The sequence below is a fragment of the Mus pahari genome, chromosome 12 (genome assembly GCF_900095145.1).
Source record: "Mus pahari chromosome 12, PAHARI_EIJ_v1.1, whole genome shotgun sequence".
Taxonomy (NCBI): domain Eukaryota; kingdom Metazoa; phylum Chordata; class Mammalia; order Rodentia; family Muridae; genus Mus; species Mus pahari.
In genome coordinates this window covers 43,199,137-43,222,864 of record NC_034601.1, presented here as the reverse complement: position 1 = coordinate 43,222,864, position 23,728 = coordinate 43,199,137, and the positions used below count along the sequence as shown (strand labels likewise).

General features: G+C 36.1%; 2 protein-coding genes across 5 annotated transcripts in view; one reads left to right on the top strand and one right to left on the bottom strand.

Annotated features, from left to right (window-relative positions):
• The window catches only part of Cip2a (cell proliferation regulating inhibitor of protein phosphatase 2A), a 28,626-nt gene extending 27,210 nt beyond the window's left edge, over nucleotides 1–1,416 (bottom strand). The window contains exon 1 of the mRNA XM_021208992.1: nucleotides 1,214–1,416. Coding sequence (XP_021064651.1) covers nucleotides 1,214–1,315 — 102 coding nt within the window. The 5' untranslated portion in view covers nucleotides 1,316–1,416. The remainder of the gene's footprint in view (nucleotides 1–1,213) is intronic.
• Nucleotides 1,417–1,452: 36 nt separating this feature from the next.
• The window catches only part of Dzip3 (DAZ interacting zinc finger protein 3), a 65,078-nt gene continuing 42,802 nt past the window's right edge, over nucleotides 1,453–23,728 (top strand). For 2 of the 4 annotated variants that reach the window (XM_021209118.2, XM_029544187.1), the window contains exons 1-7: nucleotides 1,453–1,799; nucleotides 10,104–10,204; nucleotides 12,908–12,980; nucleotides 15,627–15,782; nucleotides 17,063–17,179; nucleotides 19,175–19,255; nucleotides 20,597–20,721. In XM_021209118.2, the coding sequence (XP_021064777.1) occupies nucleotides 10,173–10,204; nucleotides 12,908–12,980; nucleotides 15,627–15,782; nucleotides 17,063–17,179; nucleotides 19,175–19,255; nucleotides 20,597–20,721 (584 nt within the window). In that variant the 5' untranslated portion in view covers nucleotides 1,453–1,799; nucleotides 10,104–10,172. Of the gene's footprint in view, nucleotides 1,800–5,027; nucleotides 5,170–10,103; nucleotides 10,205–12,907; nucleotides 12,981–15,626; nucleotides 15,783–17,062; nucleotides 17,180–19,174; nucleotides 19,256–20,596; nucleotides 20,722–23,728 lie in introns of all 4 variants that reach the window. The other 2 variants (XM_029544186.1, XM_021209119.2) reach the window with 2 other exon arrangements.

Genomic DNA, 23,728 nt, shown 5'->3' with positions numbered 1-23,728 from the left:
ACATCACATATACACAAACATATTTAAAAGAATTATTAAAATAACAAAAAGAGGAACATAAGCCTTTAAGACCTGATAGTTCTACCGGTAGGTTTATAAAAGATGATTGCATTCAACCATAATAAAAAAATATATGACTGGAATGCACTTATTCATAATTCCACCCAGTTCTGAAAAAAAAATCCAAATGTATTTTTGGATCCGTGGAACACTTACATAAATACTTACACATAACATAAAAGGAGTCCTGTTCGTACATGCAACCTGAATGAATTGTCCTGATTATCTTGGGTGAATGAAGCCACTCAATATTCAACCAAGAAAACAAAACGGACTTAGAAAATAGGCGCCCGTGATAGCTATTCCAGTTGTCAACTAAGACTACATCTGGAATAAACTAAATCCCGATAGAGGGCACATCTGTCCAGATCTTGAGAGGCTGGAGGACACAGGCTTCAGACATGGGACGATGTGCTTTTGATCCAGATCTTGAGGCATAGTGGCCATGAAAAGCTTAGGCCCAGGCAAGGTTAAGTATCTACCTTTAATCCCAGGGGATTGAGGCAAGTCTCCTGAGTTCAAAGTCAGCCAGGGATAGAGCAAGTTCCAAATCCAGGTGTGGTGGCACATACCTTTAATCTGGGCTCTACCTCCTACTGGAGGCCTACATAAGGACAACGGAGGAGGGAAGTCCCACTCCTCTTTGCCGGGTTACACTGACTTTCCACTTGGAACCTACTTCTTCAGGATTCCCGCTTACACAGATGACCGAGTGAAACAACTCATATTGTGGGAGTGAGCACCTACTAGATTCCTGGACTTTCCAGTCACAGCTTCCTGTTGTTGGGTTAGTAGGAGAGGAACTTTAAGTCATTACAATAAATCTATTTAATATAAAGGGATATTCCATAAGTTCTGTGACTCTAGAGAGACCCTAATACAGCACTTTAAAAAAGATCAGTAACACACACAAAGACACAGACACACACACACACAGTGCGCTCGCATACACCCGGAAGCCTGGTTTGGGTCCAGACCACGGTCCCCTCCCGGGACCCACCTGATGCGCACACCCTGTCGCCGTCGCCCGTGCAGTGACAGTATAGCGGCTGCAGGTCTGTCCAGGGCAGAGCGAGACCTCCACTCTCCGACCCCACCGGAACACAGGATTCCCGAAAGGGGGGCCACCCACTCGCACCCCGAACCTCCCTACCTCCAAGTGCCTCAGCAGCTGAGTGGCGTTCGCCTCCGACTTAACGGCTTTGTACTGACTGATGCTCAGAAGCAGGGACTTCAAGCAGGCGGTGGAATCCATGCCGACGAGCCGGCCTGTCAGCGCCCAACACCGACACCAGGCAGCCTCCGTCCGCAGCCGTCGCCGCGCATTATTTGATTTTTCTTAAGCCCCACCCCTCTCGCGCCGGGCCACTTCCAGTTCCGTCGGACTCCGGAAGTCTGGGAGCAGCGGGTGGGACTACGGTGGGTGATTGGCAGGGTGGGCCTGGGTTTCAGGCGCTGGGGTTGCGGGAAGGTGGCAGGGAGCCGCCCCCTCCCACCCCGCCGCAGTCCCCGTTCCGCGGAGAGGTCGCGAGGTTTCGGCTGGAGGTCCGCGAACGCGCGGGAGTCTCGCGAGACGAGCTCGTGCGGGCTCAACCTGTGGAGGACCTCCGGGGCGCACGGGGGTCTCGGTGCCGCGCGGGCTCGGTCCCCGGGCCCTTCCTCGGCCTGGGCGCGGCGGGCTCCGCTTTCCCTGCGTGCCTCTGCCCGAGACACGGTCGCTCCCCACTAGTCTAGACACGGTGAGGACCTCGGAGCCGGAGCTGGGGATGGGGGCGTAGGTTTGGAGGCGGCGGGGGAGGGGCCTCAGGCTCTCCAACCCGGTCCCTGGTGGCCGCGGGCGACTCGCGCAGGCTAAAACCTGTGGCGGTCGGGGTTCCGTCCCCGGGCAGCCGGGGCTTTACGGTAGGATTTGTCAGAACCCCCCAGAGAGAGACAGAGACCGAGAGAGACAGCGAGCATCCCGGAGTCGCTCCCGGACGCATTCTCCTCTGCGTTGACGTCCATAGGCTGAGGGGCCTGTTCTTGTCTGCCGTGATTATTTTGCACATTTCTGTGGCGTCCTAAAAAAAAAAAAAAGCACCGTTGAGAATTTTATTTTTAAATCGGAGGTAATGATGTGCACGGATCTATAAAGAAGTGAGTCAGCAACTGGTTCAGGAGCTTAAGTTAGGTTGTGGGATAGAGTAAATGCCCATTTGACTAAGTTCGTCTTCGGGGAACAGTGTTTTGTTTTTTGTTTTTGTTTTCCCTCTCGTTTGCATTGATACCTTTTAAAGACGTCATTTATTTTCATATTAAAAGAAAATAAAAGTAAAGCTAACTGATGGCTGAAAAAGGATTGCGCCGTTGAGATAGTCACGTTAAGAATTTGTAGCTAGTGCATTCATTCATGCATTCATTCATTCCTTTTTAAACAAACATGCATAACGCGGGGCTAGGGATTGACTGTCACTCAGAACAAAGATGAGGACATGGTGCCTGCGGAGAAGCAGCCATCTGATAATATTCCAAATTGAAAAGTACTGTTGGAATTCACTACATAAATGAGAAATGCGTCATCAATAAAACGTAGAGCAGCCAGTTTGCTTATAAGTATATTTGCACCTTTCTCTTTGTGTCTCTGCATTTGACTTCTTTAGTCTTTTCGATAAGTGAAATCTAAGAGTAGTCTATTTTACATGATAGTTTATTCAATAAATTCTTATTTGAGCTTCAGAAATATTAGCCTTTATTACAAAGCCAAATAAGAAAAAAAAAATGATCTCTTCCATTGACATAGCAGGCATAGCCCCATAATGATGCTTTGATCATTGATGTGTGTGTGAGATGCCGGGCCAGTAAGATCATACTAATCTGAAAACTGAATGAATGATCTCTTCCTATGACCTAGTGATATCTTAGTTGCCACAGTGTCATTTATGCAGCAGCAGCATATGAAAGTATAGCACATACTGTTATGGATGGCACAAATAAACCACTAACGATTCATTTGCTTACTGATCCATACTTTTATCATTACCACTTGTATTCATAGTCAAAAAACAAGCTTAATAGTATATGCCATGTAAAACCAGAAGTATCTTCATACATCTGTTGTTTACCAAATTTCTTACCATATTTAGGCCATGCCTTATAAATGTGTATTGATGGTCTTTTATCATGTTTATGCAACAGTGAAGTAACTCAGTAACACATATCTAGAATACCTATTAATAAGAGGTACATGACTATTCTGTTTCCTTTACCAACCATCAAGTATTAAAATTTAACTATCGTTATTGGTCAATCCATAAAATTTACCTTTTACTTTTGAAATGTACTTACGACTTTCTTTCCATACATTTTACAGAATTCATATCTGTGTTAAGAGTAGAGGTCTTGATAATTTGAATAGTTTCCCTCTGTCTTCACATCTAATTTTATATATTACAGTCCAAATATTGCCTTGACTGTTTGTTTCACACAATACACATTTTAAATTCCGTTCCTAGATAAGTAAAGACATGAGACGTACGTGTCAGAGTATAATAATCATTCTTAATAACTGTTTGAAGACCTGCTTAGAGTAAGATCCTTTGCATGGCTCGTAAAAATTTCTTGTTTATGTAATAAGTAGATTCTTGTTTTGTGAACAAGCAAGAAGCTTTTTCTAAGCAAGCAGTGGATATGTCTAAACTATATAGAGAAATTATAAGAACAAATAGTAAAATTTTAGTTTTTTCTTATTTTATGTAAGCATAATACCGACAGATAACAAGTTAATTGACTTTTATATTTTCAGTGTGTTCTCAAACTTTTAATGCTTTAGAGATGTGTGATCAAATAAAATTTATATTTTTAAAAAACTGGTTAACTTTGAGAGATCATTCAGATAGGTTTGAATTATTCATTCCAGTACCACAGATAATACCTGGCACTAATTTACTTCATTGATAAGAAAAATGCCTAGCAAAAGTGATTATGACTAGTTCACTATGAAATGTTTACATATAATTAATTATATTTGCATATTATTTGCTGGCCAATATTAGATTCATATGGTTTTGTTTATGATTGTGTATGAGTAGACCTAGCTGAACTCAATTTGCATACTTACATAAAGTCAGGTATGTCTAGAAGTCATGGAAAATAGTGGAAAGAACATGCATTTTGTATGATTTTCTGCACCCAGTAATTTATTAGTAATGAGTAATTCTGTCTTAGTTTTGCAGCTTTCATAATGGATTACGATAAATATCCTTCATAGCTCTGTGCAGGGGATGCTTACTCAGTGTACATATTACATAGTCCATAGTTTTGTACATAGGAACTGAAGAAATCTTACAGTGAAACCACATAATATATTTTAGTATGAAAGGAAATTTTCATATCCAAAAGCTTAATCTGTCTTCTCTCCTAAAAAAAATAATCGTTTTTTAGGATAGTAATATGCCAATTTTCTTACATGGTAGAACAAGTTGGAGGTAGAGGGTAGGTTTTGTCATAGTAGGAATAGTTATGAGGGTCTGCCACTCCTTTTCCTCTGTTATATCTTATTTCCCTTTTGTCACTGTTACCTAAGTATAATGACACCATATTTTTCAGTTGCTAAAGATACTCTATCCATTGGTTCCTACTTGTATTTGTGAACAAAATGGTTTTAGCAGAGCTATTTATAAATATTTTAAACTGAGGAGTAGTTAAGTAGCCATATTTTTCATGACATCTTAACCTATGTATATCCATTGTAGGTACATTGCATATACTAAAATTCATATTCATATCATGTAGATGCCGTGGTCAGAATGTGAATTATCCCCCATAGCCTCATGTGTTTGAACACTGGATCCCCAGCTGGTAACACTGTGTGGGGAGGCTATGGAACCTTTAGGAGATGGTGCTTTGCTGGAAGAGGGTGCTCACTGGGTACAGGCCTTGATGTTTTATTGCCCCTTATTTCCTATTTACTATCTCTTTCCTCACTGCAGATGAAGTGTGACTGGGTAGCAGCCTTCTGATCCTAATGTCCTATGTTCCGTGCCAGGATGGAATGTAGCCCTTCGAACTAAGCTACAATAAACCCTTCTTTAAATTGCCTTTTGTCCGATATTTTGTTTTGCTATGAGACAGGTAATTCAATATATATTTGACTAAGTACAGAAGCAACTGGCTAGATTTAAATAGAATTAAAGATGTGTTAGCTCAGACCTGTTGGTATTGGCCTATAATTTCAACACTTGGGAATCTGAGGTAAGAGCATGAGATTGAAATCATCTCCGGCTACATAACAAGATATGGTTTTCAAACATACAATAAAACAGATGAGGATTTTATTCCGTTCTAAGAAGTTGGCAGACTGCAACCTAGTTCTAAGGCTGACTGTGGTGGAATCTTGACTCTGTAATTATAGCCTAAGAAACTGAGAAATTTTAGTTGCCTTATTGGAAACCAGTTGTTCTTGGTTGTAGTAGCATAAGGAAAAAGAATTTACCACAATAAAACCCACTAAGAATCTCTACAGGTGTTTTTCCAACATAATCAAATTTACAATACTTAAATATTTTTGGTAAGGAGCTCCTATCACAAAATGTCATCTCCCCAGCTCCCTTAGCAAGTTTTCAATTGTCACTTCTTTTTATAATTTTTTTAGGAAAAAAATCTTACTGAGTTGTTCAGGCTGAACTTGAACTCGAGAGCCTCTTGTCACAGCCTCCCGAGTCTCTGGGATTGAGCCACTAGGTTTGACTTAGAATTTTAAAGTAGCTTTTATTCCTCATGTCTTAGGAGTTTTAATTTTTTCCTTTGGTAAAATTAAACAAAATTAATAACCTAGTAGTGTCAGAATCTGCTTGTCAACAGACTCATAAACTTCTGGAGTATGTTTAATTAATGCTGGCATAAGAGTACAGCTTCTTAAACTATCAAAATATTAGCAAGTTGTCTACTCAGGGTTATTTAGTGCAGATTTCTGTAATAGCAAAATTCTTCAGTGTCAAACTCGGAACAAGTGAAGTTTTGATAAGTACTCTCATAAAAAGTAGTGGCTAAGAGTACGATAGATGTTTGTGTATAAATTGGAAAATGGGAAGGGCTAAAGAATGAGCCTTACATTGCAGTTTATATCATATAATGTATGTGAAAAGCAATTTTTGTCTCATTTATTAAATCGCACTATTGCTTCCTATATAATAGTCCTTTCCTATCACAGATGAATAGAAGAGATGTGAACTAATTTTGCTGTGTACCTAAACAATGAAGTGAGGAAGATGTTATGATTATGTAATGAAAATAATTGTAGCAAAAACGTGTTTTATAGAGTCTAATATGTGATAAGGCCTAGTATTTTCACAACTTCATAAAGTACGGGTTTCATTATTTCCATTTTCAGATAAACAGACATACAGAATATTTTTTAATTTCACATAAAGTTGAATAGTGTGCCTAAGAGCACACCTGTGTATTGCAAAGTGAGTTCAAAGGAGATAATTTGTCATTTCACTTTCTTCTAGACATGTTTTATTATCTGTATTTGTCTAAATGTCATAATTAGAATGGTCTTATTTTTCTTCTTGAGAGCAAAATATCTGTCAACTACTTAAGCTTCTTAGCACAATATATTCTTTTAACTTGAATGGTTCTCAGTCCAGCATAGTTTTGTGTTCCAGAGGATGAGATTTTGAAGTAGATTGGTCAACAGTATGTACTGACAGGAGGTACAAGTGAAAAATTCTTATTAAAATTTTCTTCTGAAAATACCAAATAAATTAATTTCAAGCCATTACCATTGCAACAGGTGTGAAGTCATCTTTAATTGTTCTCTATACCAGTAAGTTTCCCCACCTGCATTCTGTAAGTGCCAGAGTTGGGAAGCAGAGATTTTGTGGGCCTTTGCACATCCTCTGAAGTGGGATCTTCTTGAAAATTAGTCTGCAGCTTAGACAGGTTAACTTAGTCAAGATGAATATTTGAGTGGATTTTTACAAAAACAGTCTGGGGAAAGTGACAGGTGCTATAAACTAAATGTTTAAAGTATAAATAATTGTCATGTCTGCTTTGATGTGGCTAATTACAGCCTTAAAAATGGAAACCAAAACTACTTTTACAAATGAATAAAGGAGTTTGGTATAAAACGTGTAAATAAAAATGAGAGTTGAGAGCTCTGTGGAAATAAGAAAAGTATTTCACTGATAGAGTTAACAACATTTGTTTTTCTGCGAGTGAAAACCAGCCTGTGGATAAAACCATTGACTGATGAGATGTGTAGTAAATGCACAGTACACTTTAGCTTACCTTCTAGTCAAGCAGGCTGAAAAGTTCTGCCAAAAAAGCAGTCTGAGTTATAGGAAGACACTGAGTTGTCTTTCCTACAACAGGAAAATATTAATAGGAATACATTGGGGGAAATCTAGATTTCATCCTTTCTCCTATGTTAGTCCTAACTTTAAAGGTTTCTTCTGACCTTTAAGTATCTCTGCTTATTTTAGTTAGATGACACTGGTAAATATTTCTGTCTAGGCTGCTTTCCGTGTGGTTGCTCGGCACTTAGGCCTTCCTAGCAGAGGCTGTAAAATGTGTCTGCTGCTGGCTGCTTCCTGCCGTTACCTTCTAAACATTGATAATCTGCTCTCCTGAAAGTTTCCTCATACAGATTGTCTCATGTTGCATGTTAAACAGGCAGAAGAGCTACCAGCCTTTCTTACATTCAGCATATAAATGTCTCTTGGTTTACAAATTTCACTCCTTTTCATCTTAATACAGACAGCTTAGGATTTCTGCCTTCTACCTTGTAACCAAAAGAATTTCCTCCCTCTTTACATAAATCTTTCCTGTGATCTTCACAGTTACTAATTAAAGGAGACCTTACTAATCTTGAGTGTATCAGATATGCTATTTGAGAAAATACCTACCTAGTTACTGAAATAAGTGTTCTAAATGCAGCAAGTGAGGCAGAAATGGAGATCTGTTGTATTTGTTTTGGTGTTTTTTCAGTTCCCTTTTTTTTATTATTGCTTCCATTGTTCCACAGCATCTAGCAACAGTTTTACGTGCCATGTTGGTCCCGAGTTTACCAAATGGCATCAGAAAAGGAAAGCCAGCCTAACAGAGAGCCCTGAGTCTAAAGTCATGGACAACCCATGGAACAGACCAAGTGGGACTAATTTTAGAAACATTGTTCTTGGAATAGAGCTAGATAGTCAAAAATACACTTTAGTCTCTTATTGTTTCATTGATATTGTCTGCATATTTTTGCTCTTTCAAGAAACACCCACAAAGAGCTGAGCATATAGCATACACCTTTAATGCCAGCACTTTGGAGGCAGAAGCATGTGAATCTATGAATTCAAGACCAATGTGGTCTATGTAGTGAGTTATAGAACTACACTGTGAGACCCTGTCTTTAGAAGGGGGGAGGGTAGAGAAAGATCTACAAAAATTCTTTGATGTTTGAGCTGGAGAATATACAGGAGCTTACTACATCTCACCTATTTCATGGAGCTGTATAATATGGTTTTGGGAGAAAAGTGGCTATGTAGCATTTTTATTATAAAAAGAAAAAAATTCAGTACTGTTAGTATTATAATTAAGCAGGAACTGATACTCCTCTATGGGAAGCCATTTGACAATATGCATCAGTTAAATCAATAATGTATCTATTCATCTAGCAATTCTACTGTGAACTTATTGTACAGAAATACCACTAATATAGTCGAAGGGCTATAGACCATGAAAATGGTCAAGAAAATGATCAAGGAAACCATAATCAAACATTGTTCTATGTAGTGGTGTAGGCCTTCCGTCAGTGTGGTTTCTACTACTCCACTTTAAGCTCCAGGCCAACCAAGCTACCAACCACCAGTCTGGTACCCTGGGATCTGTGGATGAAAGACACATACATAAATATATAGCTTATTTTTAATATGTTATTTAGCTCAATGGCTGGGCACTTCTAAGTTTCCCATGGCTAACAAATGTACCCTTACCTTCACTCCCAGCTCAACTTCTTTCAGGTTAGTTGCTCAGTTACCTTTAGTCCTAGCTCAACACCTCTAAATTGTCCCTCAACTTAGTTTCACTGTTCCATCCTCCTTGCTCAGGACCCTAAATCTGCCCTCAGCTTAGTTGCATTTCTAATCTCCCACTATCTGCCCCAGGCCCAGTTGGGGAATCAACCAGTGGCCACTCCACCCGAGATCTCATATGGCTGGTGTCTCTCCCTCTGAAACAGGCAAATTCTCTTTTCTCCTCCTTTGTCCCCTAGCCTGCCTGGGGAACCTGGAAGTCCTGCCTCTTCCATCCAGCCATTGGCACTAACATCTGTATTGATTGATCAAGAGCCAATTGGGGAACAGGACCTTTAGTATTCACACTCAGATTCCTTATCAAAGCATCAGAACCACTCCCTACACACAGGAACATCATAATTTAGGTCCTCCCTATACTACATAATGAGCTCAAAGCTAACCTGGGCAGCTTTGTGAGCTCTTGAATCATATTCATGAATATTTGAATAGTTTAAATTGGTCTTGATGAGTGTATGTGTATATATATATATATATATATATATATATATATATATATATATGTTAGAGAAAGAAGAGTGATCTGGCAATATTTGGGAAATAAATATCAAAGTGTGCTGTGCAATTTTATCAAAGAACTAATAGAAGTTTTAAAAAAAAAAAAGAACTACCAAATACGGGTAGAGGATAGAACTTGAGTGGTACAACACTTACACAAGGTTCTAAGCATAGTTCCCAGTACTAGAAAAACAGTGAATAACTGTCTATAATATTGGAGACTAAAATAACATGAAAGATGGTTTTTGATTTGTAACATTCAGTGCTACAAAAGAAAAGATGATTTCAATATCATTGTAAATTGTATATAAAATACTCCTATGTCTAGAAAAAATGTAAATTCTAGATGGTGATCACATTTGGGTGTTGAACCTATATTGTTATTTTATGGAAACTGAAATATTTATAGTTATATCTTGGTCTATATAGAGGAGAAAAAAAATCTTTGTATCTTCTGATTAAAAATATTATTTTTTTTCCTTACAGCTTTAATGACCATAGCAAAAATCAGTTTGCAGGCATTGGAATAAATCTTGTAAAGGAACAGTGTGCAACATGGATTCTCTAGCAGAAGAACTTTTTGTAAGGTAAAGAATGGGTTACTGCAATAAAATTGCATTTGTTATATTCCAAAAGATAATATAGCATTAGACTTTTCTCTGGAAACTTTGAAAATGATTGTGAAATAAATGCCACTAAACTTCAGGGCAATTTAGCAACTTTGATTGGAGGGAATTATAGACTCAGTGAAACCCAGTTTTCAGAATCTTTAGGGTGTCTCTCCTAGCTAAAGAACTAAGGACCAAATAGTGTGCCATACTTGGGAACTTTTTTCTTTTTTTTTTTTTTTTTTTAAATATTTATTTATTATATGTAAGTACACTGGAGCTGTCTCCAGAGACTCCAGAAGAGAGCATCAGATTCCATTACAGATGGTTGTGAGCCACCATGTGGTTGCTGGGATTTGAACTCAGGACCTCTGGAAGAGCAGTCGGCACTCTTAACCTCTGAGCCATCTCACCAGCCCCCCCTTTTTTCTTTTTAAAGATACAAAATCATCACTTTGAAAAAAATATTTTTAGTTTTTGGGCTGTTTGACTTGCTGAGTACTAATTAAAGATTTGTACTTTCTTGATAGGGAGTTTTGTGTAAAAGAGATGAGAATTAATTGGGGTGTATACTTAGTTTTACTGTGGAACCTAAATAAAATATAGGAGCTAATGATATTTGTATTGGAAGCTCTTAAGCGAGTGTCTTAGTTATGATTTTTATTGCTGCAATGAAACACCATGACCAGAAAACAAGTTAGAGGGAAAAAGGATTATTTGGCTTATGCTTTTATTATTATGTTCATTATTGAATAAGTCAGGACAGGACCTCAAACAGGGCAGGAACCTGGAGTAGGAGCTGACGAAGAGGCCATGGAGGAGTGCTGCTAACTAGTTGGCTTGCTCAGAACCCAAGACCAAGCCCAGGCATTCCATCACCCACAATGGGCTGGGCCCTCCCTCACTGATTGAGAAATGCCTTGCAGCTGGATTTTCTCAATTAAGGTTCCCTCCTTTCATATAACTGTAGTTTGTGTGTCAAATTGATGTAAGACGTCAGCACAGCCAGCTTTGGGCATCTAGATGTTTCCAAGCTGTTAAAGTTGATTTTAGTATGCATCTGGGAGTGATAACTATTATTTTAAAGAGTGAGTGATCATGAAATAGAGTTAACCAGTATTTATTGGAGGACATATTGTATTCCCACAGGTCTTGAAAGGCTTCAGAATACTGCTGCATTCATTCCCAGATTATATGAGCTTATTAGGCAACTAGGAAATTAAAGTTAATTAATTTAGTTAATTAAATTAGCCATGGCATACTAAATGTACTGAGAGCCATATTTTGAAATATTTCTCTAGTTTTTCTCAGTTTCCTCAGATGAAATCATACATAATAAATGAAAAATTATTGTCAGATGCATGCATAAAATAATATTTTATAACTTATAATTCTACATAAATGAGTGTTTCTCATCTCAGTAGTATACGTAATTACTAAGAGCACAGAAATCATGTATAATCCTTAGAGTTCCTACATGATGCTACTAGCAATTTTGTACATCTTTTAAATCATTATAGAATACTGCATTGTTAATACTGAAGTCAGCATTAAAAGGAAAAGCTGTCAAGGTATTTGTTATTACCAATGAAATTTATGATTTCTAAATGTGATAATTATCATAAATTAATATGTTTTGAAAGAGTGGGCAATTTTAAGTTTAGAAACTCTTAAATAAACAATTAAGATTATCTATATATCTTTTTCATTGTGGCATATACCTGTTATTTGTTTTGATTTTGTTTATTTTATCTTAGAGAGAGAGAGAGAGAGAGAGAGAGAGAGAGAGAGAGAGAGAGAGAGAATGTAAAGTTGGATGGGTAGGAAGGTAGGGAGGAACTGGGAGATGGAAATACAGTGTATAAAATTTAAAGAAAAAATTCCAACAAAACAGGTGTTTTTGTGTGTATACACAAATGTGTATATGCATGTGTTTCTTATACACATATATTCATATGTGTATTATATATACACACACATTCTTAGCCATTTTTATATTTTATTTTCATACATTCACACTCAAAAAGAAAATCATCCTTTTTAAAGGCATCTTCACCTTAATATGCTCTAAGCTTGTGTGTATGGTCTATGAGGGTGTGTGGTCTGTATATATGAGGGTGTGCATTTAACCCTTCAGAAGTGTGTAAAAGATGGAGATCAATGTCAGGTGGCTTCCACTATCACTGTCCTCCCTAAATTTTGAAGCAGCATTTCTCACTGAACATGGAGTTCCTTTTTATGTTCTGCAGGCTGACTGGGGTACTCTCTAGTCATCCCCTACCACAGCAGCATTGAGGTTCTAGCAGTGTGCTGTCATGCCTGACTTTTTCACTTGAGTACTGGAGATCCAATCTTAGGGCCTTAATCTTTGAGAGCAAGCATATTACCCACTGACCCACTTCCCCAGTTCTGTTAATAAGGTTTTCTCCTATATATTTTTTGTCTGTTGTGTATTTGTAAATGTGCAGAGTTAATTATACCAGTTTGGTGGTTTCTCTACCATCATCAAGCAAGGACTTAACAGAACTGTTCTCTAACTTGAACCTCCAAAGAGATGTAATACCTATTCCCATTTCAGGCTTTGATACACATTTGAGATACTTTTGAAACTTGAGATAGTGACTCGTTGATTCTTTACTTTTTGTGAGGATATGCTCTTAATATATACTTTTTCTTTTCAAGTGGAAATCCTGATGTGGAGGAACAGACCAAGGAAGAAACTGAGACTATAGCAGAGAAACCAGTCACTCAGCTGGTAAGAAAATTAGTGAATAGTAATGAGTTGATTTACTTGTATATAAAGTTATAATGCAAAGACTAGTTGTAAAATTTTTAGTAAATCACTTTCTGAAAAAGTGATTTTTTTTCATAATTAAGTTTTTCTGGAATTATTGCTGCTGTATGTCAAGGATATGCTAATCCTCCTGAGAAGTTGAAATCTTTTGAAAATTGAACTGACTCACCCAGAAACATTTTAAAAATCAGGCTTCATTTGTTAATGTTTTTTTCTTTGTAATAATGTAGATGAAGCCATACTAGTCAAGCACTATATATCCTCCTAATCTGATTTATCTTTCAAAAGGAATATTCAAGCAAAATCAATATGTCTGTCTGTCTGTCTGTCTGTCTGTATGTATGTATGTATATAGGAAAATACACATCCAGAATTTTTTTTACTGAAAAGTTTTATTGATTTTTGAAAACAATTTTCATTTTTATCATTTTTACTGTTAGAACTTCTAAGGATATATAAATGAAAGCTAAGATAATAAGCCTGAGTTAGACATTAATTTAAAACTCTTATTGATGATGAGGGGCCAGAGAGATGTCTTAATGGTTATAACAGTTGATGTTCTTGCAGAGTACATAGATATAGTTCCCAGCACCCACATAACAATTCACAACTGTTTATAACTCACTTCTAGAATATCTCATGCCCAGCTTTTGCCTCTATGCACACTCAAGAACACGTACATGGTATCCATACATACGTATAGGGAAAATGTGCATTTTTTTGTATTTTTGGTTATAAACTTAGTTTTTTTTTAAACAGCTAAGCCATCTCTCCAGTTAATGAAAGGTTTTAAATTAAAACAATTAAAATTTATCATGATGAGTATAATTATAGAAGATTAAGATATTTATATGAACATGTTATATTCAATGAAAGGTTGAAGAGAAATTAGTTGCTTGTTAGTATAATTTTATTTCTCAGAGTTTTATCCCTGTAATTTTTCCTTAATGGTTGCAAATACAACTTGAATGGTTTTATAATGACATATGAGGAAAATAAAATAACCGTAATAGAATGAGTTTATTACTAGATAATAGTTCAGAATAGTTAAAATGTGTTCCAGTATATACCAGTTATACAATTGAGCAAAAGTAGGATCCAGGGCTATTAGATCCAAAAACTCATTTCCAAATATTAGGATTATTAAATTAAGAAAAGGTAGACACTTTGTCTTAGTTACTTTCTTATTTTTGTGATAAGACACTGAAACCAAGACAACTTAAAGAAGAAATCATTTAATGCGGGCTAGAGTTTCAGGAATGAGTCCATGAACATAATGGCAGGGAGTATGGCAATAGGCTGGCAGGCATGGCACAAGAGCAGTAGCTGAGAGCTTATATCCTGAGACACGGACAGGTAGCAGAGGGTGATACACTACCTCCAATAAAGCTACACCTCCTAATTCTTCTCATTCAGAATACATACAATTCAATCTCAACTTGAGTTAGATGTTAAATAAATTTCCTTAAAATGAATTGGGCATATAATATTATGATTATAATTGTTAAAATTGCGCTACAAGATAAATATATAACATTCTTGAATCTGACATTTCCTTGAGGTATATATTCATACTCATATATATTGTGTCTGTGTGTAATTTGTTAACCATGTCAGATTCTTTAGTAACTTTTGAGTATAGAATTGATTTTTAATTTGACATACATGTATAACAGGTAATAATAATTCCTTGTAAGATTTTTAAATCTACTTTATGGGCTTTTTAAAAGTTTTTGAAAATTTTGAAGTCAACAGATTATAATAAGTTTACACACTTTTCAAAATACTTTAATCTTATTTAAAACAATTTTGGGCATAACTGTCATGTGAAATACAAGGTGTATAAGTTCTTCAAAATGGCTGCCGATGGAAGAATAATTTTGAGACTCAGCCCTAGAGGAGAGAGTATAGACAGTGCTGCAGTACGTTCTATTAATTTTGAACTGCATTTCTGTCTGATTACTGCTCTGTTAGGGATCCAAGAATCAAACATTCCACATTTGGTCATTTTCATTGACTCAAGCTCTGTAGGTCTAGTAAACTGTTCTGATTTTCAAACACTAACTATGACAGCATATTCTTAAAGCTTCTCTCCTAAGGAGGGGCTGCTGTCTGTCAGTTGTGTCCCTGTGTCTTTCTCTGTTCTTCACCGACTCTTCACAACTAGTGTTAAGTAGCAGGTTTGACTCTTTAGTTCTCAATTAACCATTAATGATGGCTATATTAAATCTTTAAAAGTTAATTCTTTAAATTTCAAGGTTCTTGATAATTATTCAGTTCTGACTTAGTTGAAATAAATCATTCTATTTCTGTTTTTAATTTAAAGTCTTATAACTTTATTTAAAATTACTATGGGTCTAGAAGCTGAAGATCATCCATATGACTTAAAAAACAATGTTTTCCTATCAAGGTGTAGAATAATCTACGTAAGTTTCTTGAGCAGAGATGGTCTTATTCTTATATTTTATGGTTCGATCAGTATACACATACACACACACACACACACACACACAGACACAACTTTATCTCTTTAAAAATACTTTGTGATTTTATCACTAGAATAAGTGAATCTATATTAAGTAATTTAATAAATTAAATGTTTTGTAGGACAAACAGAAAATGGATATATCTACTGATCCTGAGCCTGTTAACCCACTATTAGAAATAAAGAAGGTATTAAATCCAATCAATGCTCTTCCCAAAGGTGTGTTCCCTAACATTGAAAAGTTCATACAAGAAGATTTCTCTTTCCAGACTATGCAGGTAACATCATCATTTCTCTTTAGTAATGATGTATACTTTTCTTCATATGACTTTTAAAGCTATATGGTATAATCAGAGTCATAAAATCTGATAGTTACTAAACGTTTTGCTGTCAACCTGGACTATAGACTTGTTAACAAAAATTTTAAAACTCAATATAGGAATGTATGTTTGTAGTAGTAAACTGTGAATTCAGTGTTTTCGTTGATGCAGCTGTAATATAGATATGCCTCTCCTGTCCAGGGACTACTTTTGGTATTGTTTTCCCAATTTATAAAACATTGACTTTTTTTTCAAAATGTATTTATTAATAAAATTAATCCCATACAGAATATATAGATTGGGGCATTTTAAACATTTCATCTTTGACCTCTTTCCACCTGAGAAAATTTTACATCATCTGGATATATAATATGCAAATCAAATAGTTACCAATAAAACATAAATTTATTCGGTATAAATATAATTTGACATTTATTAAAAAACAGTAATAGGTTTGCATACTGATAAGGTAGATGTTCATTTTTATACAAAGAATTAAATCTTGACTGAACATTTGCTATTATTATACAGTGTAGCAACATTTTCCATAGTTAAAAACAATATACATGTTGTTCTTTTTTGGTTTGGGGCATTTTTGTTTTGTTTTTAGACAAGATTTAGTCCCAGTTGTCCTGCAACTCCTTTTGTAGAGCAGACTGTCCTCCAGCTCCCAGACATTTGCCTTCTGCATGGTGTGGTTATAGATATGCAGTCCATGCCTGTCTGTCTATTTTGATTTTATAGTTAGCAATGTTAGATGGCTGATAGAAAATAGACACAGACAGCAGAGCCTGTTAGAATTCTGTCCTTACCAGAACCGCCAAAGAAAAGGATGTTAACCTTAGCCCTCTTTTCCATCTCAGCCATGCAAGCCTGTTTCTCCAAATGCAAAGCTGCTGATAGCTCTACCTAGCATCTCAGACAGAAAAGTATTGTATGTGTGCTAGAAAGTGGGAGGAATTAGAAGTGGGATCCATACTTTTTTTAAGTGTGTGTGTGTTTGTATGTGTGTGTGTGTGTGTGTGTGTGTGTGTGTGTGTTGTGTTAAGGAAATACCTACTGAGGAGATTAATTAGATTCCTTAACAGTAAGCGTAATAAACAAGTATATAAATAATGTATATTACTAAGGTAATTAAAAAATCTTTCTCTTCAACAGGGTTTATACATTTTTCTTTTTGTATTATGTATTTAGAAATCCTAATTTACAAAAATTATCACTTCAATTATTCTTCACAGAGGGAAGTTACAACTCATAGCCAGACTGGGGAAGAAATTGTTCCTGCTCTAACATTACATTTTTTGATAACACAACTGGAAACGGCACTTAGAAACATTCAAGCTTCTAATTATACTGTGAGTGTTTTGCATTGAATGTTTGCTTGTGTAACATTTTCTTTATTAAGCGAACAGCAGCATGTGCCTATTTCTATTTTTCTTAGATTAAAAGACACTTCAACTAGTGGGACTAGACATTCCAGTTTACAAACAGTCATAAACTTCAGAAAATCATTTAGACACAGAAAAACAGCTACGTAAAGAGTCCAAAAATGTTGAACGGAGAATAGAATCATAATCATCAGGTAGGGTGGAAGACTTGAGAGATGATGTTGGTCAGACAATACAAAATTTCAGTTAGATGTTATACTAGCTAGTTTTGTGTCAACTTGACACAGCTGGAGTTATCAAAGAGAAAGGAGCTTCAGTTGGGGAAATGACTCCACGAGATCCAGCTGTAAGGCATTTTCTCAATTAGTGATCAAGGGGGGAGGTTCCCTTGTGGGTAGTGCCATCTCTGGGTTAGTAGTCTTGACTTCTGTAAGAGAGCAGGCTGAGCAAGCCAGGGGAAGCAAGCCAGTAAGGAACATCTCTCCATGGCTTCTGCATCAGCTCCTGCTTTCTGACCTGCTTGAGTTCCAGTCCTGACTTCCTTGGTGATGAACAGCAGTATGGAAGTGTAAGCTGAATAAACCCTTTCCTCCCCAACTTATTTCTTGGTCATGATGTTTTGTTCAGGAATAGAAACCCTGACTAAGACAGATGGGAAGAAAAATGTTCAAGAGAGCCTATTAGACCTTATTATGATACTAGTTAATAGCAATGCACTGCATTTTTAAGATTGAAAGTAGACTATACATTTTAACACAAAAATGATAAATATGTAAGGCCCTTCATGTATAAATGATCTTGACTTAGTCATTCTGCAATATATGTAACTTAAATATTGTTATATATTATAAATATATATACATTTGTAAATTAAAGAAAAATTCTTAATCTCCCTCCTTTCCCCTACTTACTAGCTGCTTCTGTTATGCTGCTCTTCTGTGTCTGCAGGACACTACTTCCTTTTATCCATCCACTACCTCCATTTCTTTAGTCTTTCTGCTCTCCTCACAAAGATCCTTGAGTCTCTGGAGAAGGGGATGTAAAATAGATATCCCAATTAGGGCTGAACATTCCATAGTCTCTTATTCTAGCACTTTGACCAATTGTAGATTTTCATGCTAATTACTGTCTTCTGCAATTAGAAGTTTCTCTGATGAACGTTGAGAAATACATTATTTATTGTTATAATAAGTCATTAAGAGTCAGCTTAATGCTATGTCCATGTAGGAACATAAAATTATGAGGGCCTGTGACCGGCTACAAGTTCTTGGCCTGATATTAGTGCCATCAATGGGTTTTATCTTATGTAGCAGTACTTAAATACAATTGGAAAGTTGTTGGTTACTCACGAGATGTTCTTGCTACCATTGCACCAGTAGATATGTCTTGCCAGGCCAGACATTATTGTAGCTCACAGAGTTCACAGCTAGGAAGTATTGATGATTACTTTTCTCCCCAGTAGTGTGCGTAACACCTCCCAGCACTGTGAAAGCTAGCCAGTGGAGATGAAGGTTCTAGGTCAATGCCATGCTCTGTGACTCAAGTATATGGTGTCTTCAGCAGTACTGTAAAGGTTTGAAACATAACCAGTAGCAATGGCAGTAGCCATTCTTGAGTGTCCACAGGAACTCATTGGTCAGCAACAGGGAAAGAGGTAACCCATTCTTGACACTGAGCTTTCATTTGTTACCCTATAACCAGAATGCTATATAATTAAAGTGAGAACTCTCATTTTATGACTTTTTATTAAATGTGCTTTTATCTCCTTTGATCAAATTTCTTTGCTGATAGTTTTATCAAATAAAAATGACACGCTTCTCTGTGGTTATTAGCAAATGATGTATAATAAAATGAGAATTTGTACCATTTTTAAAAATTATTAAGTAATTCAAGGATTTTCAGTTAATCCTGTTAAACTGAATAGTAGCTTGGTGTAAATAACCAGTTGACATATTTTTGTAGGCACAACAAATTAATGTTGGTTATTACTTGACATTACTGTTTTTGTATGGAGTGGCACTCACTGAAAGAGCAAAGAAAGAGGTATGTAGCATGTATTATTTACCTTATAAATCTTTTTATGTACCTTGGCTTCATTGTAGCAATTGATAGTGTTGATTTAAAAATAGTGACTCTGGAATTGAAGGTTTTTCTATAACTTTTCACTGGAGATTCTTTTTTTTTTTTTTTAAGAATTACTTATTTTATTTATATGAACACACTTTTGCTGTCTTCAGACACACCAGAGGGCATTGGATCCCATTACAGATGGTTGTGAGCCACCATGTGATTGCTGAGAATTGAACTCAGGACCTCTGGAAGAACAGTCAGTGCTCTTAACCACTGAGCCATCTCTCCACCCCCTCCTATAACTTTTCTGTCTCATTTCTATGAATAATTATGTTGAAGATTTATGTTGCTATTAAAAATAAAGACTAAACAATATTAACTTATACTTAAACTTTCTTTTCTAAGACTGTTTTTATCTTTTAAATACTTATTTGTATACTTAATGATACATATTAATCTATTTTAAATTAAACAGTCTTTTTCTAATTTTGGTGAAATACAAATTTTACCTCAATTCTTTTTGTTTGTTAGGTTTTTTTGGCTTTTTGAGACAGGGTTTTTCTGAGTAACCTTGGCTTTCCTGGAACTCTCTCTGTAGACCAGTCTGGCTTTGAATTCAGAGATCCACTTGCCTCTGCCTCCCTAATTTAAAGACATCATCAACACTGCTGGGTCAGTTTTTTATTTTGTCAAGTTAAAGTGAAACAGATGAATAGAATCTGGAAATTAACTAAAATTTTTTCTATTTTAATTTTTAATTGTCTTACTTAAATTTTTGTAGCCTTGATACTTTTTTACTTTCTTTTTTACCAGTACACACAAACACACACACACAAAACTGAAGCATCTTAGAATTAATTCTAAAGTTACAAGTCTGTATTGTGTTTTATCCCTAAGAAGAAACTATACCTATGGCTAGAGTCACCTCTTTTCTCTTTGAAAAGCTAGGAAGATTATGCAGTGATTAAATGTTTTTAAAAATAGGATAATTATATTCTTATAGTTGTCAGACATGTTTCTCTTTGGTTGACAATTTTTTGTCATTTTCTATCCTAAATTGTTACACTTTCTGTTGACATGGTTAAAAATCTAGAGTTAAAGATTTTGTGATTTTGAATGATGTTAAATACTTAGTTCCCCATCTTTATAATCATTTCTAGATGTGTTAGGATTACAGATATTAAAACATGACCATATAACTGGATCATCATTATTTTCTTAATGTGTCCTAAATTTTCTATTTTGGGAATGAATATCTATTTTAAAGGGAAGAAAACTAGTTTTCACACAACCAACCCCATTTTCGCACTACAGGACTGCATAGAAGCTGAAAATAAATTTCTGGTGATGAAGATGGTGATCCAAGAAAGTGAGATTTGTGAAAACTTTATGTGTTTAGTTTATTTTGGACGTGGTTTACTTCGATGTGCTCAGAAGAGGTAAGCATTTTGTTTATAGGTATATCTTCACTTATACCTTTCAGTACTGTAAAATGGCAATCTGGTTTGCTGGAATATAATTGATCATAACATTTGTGGTCTTGGATTGTTCCTTTCTTCTTTCTAATTTCTGGTAGTTAATAATGCACTTGGAACTTAATAGGCCATGGCAGTGTGAGGCACCCAGCATTGACATTAGTGTCAGCATTGAATCTGACAAACATGGATTCAAATACATTTTTCTACCACTTACCATAAGAAACAGTTTTGCTAAGCTTAATTTTCTACTATCTAAAATGGAACAAGTTTAGTATCCATATCATAAAAATATACATAAAATATTTACAGGGCAAATAATAGTGCCTGGTGTACAAAACAGTAACATGGTACATGATAAACGATGATTGTAGTTACTGACAGCCTCACCACTGAGGGTTTTAAGCATAAGTGGCCTGAAATGGAAGGGTTGGCCATGGTTGCAAATACCTGTAGTCCGAGCAGTATAGAGGCAGAAGTAGTGGGATCATGAGTTCAAGGTCAGCTTCAACCATAAAGTTAGACTTTTTCCTAAGAACTAAAAGACAACAAATGAAAACAAACAAGCTGAAAGGTCCAAGTAATGACTGTAAGAATTCTAAATGTTACATAATTTAGGAAGCTAAAATTATACAGAATATCCTATGTAGGATATTGTTCACTTTGTTCACTTCCTCTGTGAATATTTGTAGCTTTTATAGCATCAATCATTTGTTATATTTATCTTAAGCATGTATCGTAGTCTAAGGATTATTGTGCTGAATCCCAGGAATAAAATAATTTGCAAAAAGTTGTCCTCAGAACCAAAAGTATTGTGAAGGATATAGATTGTAATATAATTATTGAAAATACTCACTTAATGAAAAATAAAACATGTTGAAGAGCTATAGAGGAAGGTACAGTGAATAATCCAATTTTTTTATTGGTATTCCAAAATCAACAAATGTCTGAGGATATAATTGTTGGCTGGGATATCATGTAGAAGGTAGTTTTTATTCTATTTAGGGTTTAATTCCTATCCTCTAATAGGATGCTTTTGTACTAGGGAATCAGGGACTTCCCACTTCCTGTTTACTGGGTCTGGTTAGAATGACATCCTCAGTGTACCAGGTTCAGTATCATGCTTTGCGGAATGTAAAGATCAAAATGGAAAGATGGTTCTCTGACAGTGTCAGATACTTAACATAACCCAAATCAACATAAAGATATATATTGTTACCTTCCCTCAGAAAGGCAAACTGCTTTTTCTTCTGCCTTGATTAGAGTTGAAAAGAATCTATTCTCTAGATCATTAACACTAAAAAGCCATTTAATGTCAAAATCATTACTTTTTATTTTTAAGTTGTTTTTCTGTATTTCAACAATGACTCAATCAAGTGTTGTTTTTCTTTGAAAATGGTAGATTACGAAGATTTGCGTTACTGTATTGACTCTCTAGATTACATGAATAAACCTACCAAAAATAATAATATTTTATACAACCAATCTTGGAATAAATTACAAATAAACAAAAATAAATGTTGGTTGAATAGCAGAAATAGTAGATGGTGAAAGCGTGAGTAGAAGGAACATGACTATGGGTTCTTCCCTGGACCATAAAGGACATCATTTAGCTTATCCAAGTCATTGATGCCCTTTGTATTTCCTTTTTTTTTTTTTTTTAAATTTATTATTTATACAGCATTCTGCCTGCATGCAGAGTGTGCCAGATTTCATTATAGATGACTGTGAGCCACCATGCGGTTGCTGGGAATTGGATTCAAGACTTCTGGAAGAGCAGCCAGTGCTTTTAACCACTGAGCCATCTCTCCAGCTCCCCCTTTGTATTTCTTACAGCATTCATCAGTGTCTCTTCCAGGAACATTGCCATGTCCTGCACGTGTTCTGTCTTTACATAGCAACCAAGCTTTGTACCTCTTATTATTGGCCATAATTGTATCAAATTTTTAGAAGAATGTTGGCTTCAAGTGTCCCTGCGAGAGTAGTGAATGTTGATGTTTCTGTGAGTTGTCCTATATCACTATCCATTTCTTCATCTAGTCTTGTATTTGCCCCTTTGTTTCATGGCCTTAGGATTTACTCCCATGTTTCTTCTTTCTTGTCAGTCATAGTGTGCATTTTCTAGGTGAATATGGTTTTCTTCTTCTTCCTAAACTTAGACTTTGTTTTCTGTCTTGAGCCATTATGCCTGACCCTAGATGTCATGGGCCTAAGGGCAGTAAGTGGAGAGAGAGAACGATCTGAAGAAGATGACCATCTTCTTTTGGGATGTGAATCTCTGATGATAATTTTTTCATGATCTCTAAGAGAGGCCATTGTCCTCTAACAAGGAAGAAAAACTTGTCAAATTTTGATTTCTGAGCACATTCACAGACAGCCTCATTTCAGATCTCTACTTATCAGAACCCTGATTGTAGCAAGTCGTCCCATTGAGACTGGGCCTCCCTCAGGTTCCATTACAATTGTTTTACTTTTTAATCACAAAATTCTGGCCTCACGTTTGGCATGATATGCTGTTAGAATGCTTTAAATTTACCATAGCATACTAACCCTCTAGCTTTTACTACTACTGAATACTACAACTCAGGACTGTCCTGAGTTGATAATAGCCTGCCAAGCCAAGGCTGTGCATTTGTTCTCATTTACAGGTTGTCCCATCTTATAACTAAATTTGGCCCTTATTTTCAGCATAGATTGAGTATAGGAGATGAGAATCAATTTAAATGCTGCCTTAGAGGCCTTATGGCTTTCAAAGTGCATGCTAAATTAATAATTGGCTGACCTATACCTGTCATTCTCTTTCTTCAAGGCCTCCAAGACAGTTAACAAAAGCCAACCAACTCTACAACCCCTTTAATTACCATGGCCCCCATACTGTTCAAGCTTGAGCTACTACATAACCTAGTGCCTCCCCTTCTACCTGTATTTCATCCCAGTCTACCACAGGTGAGAGTCCTAGTATTTGTATTTC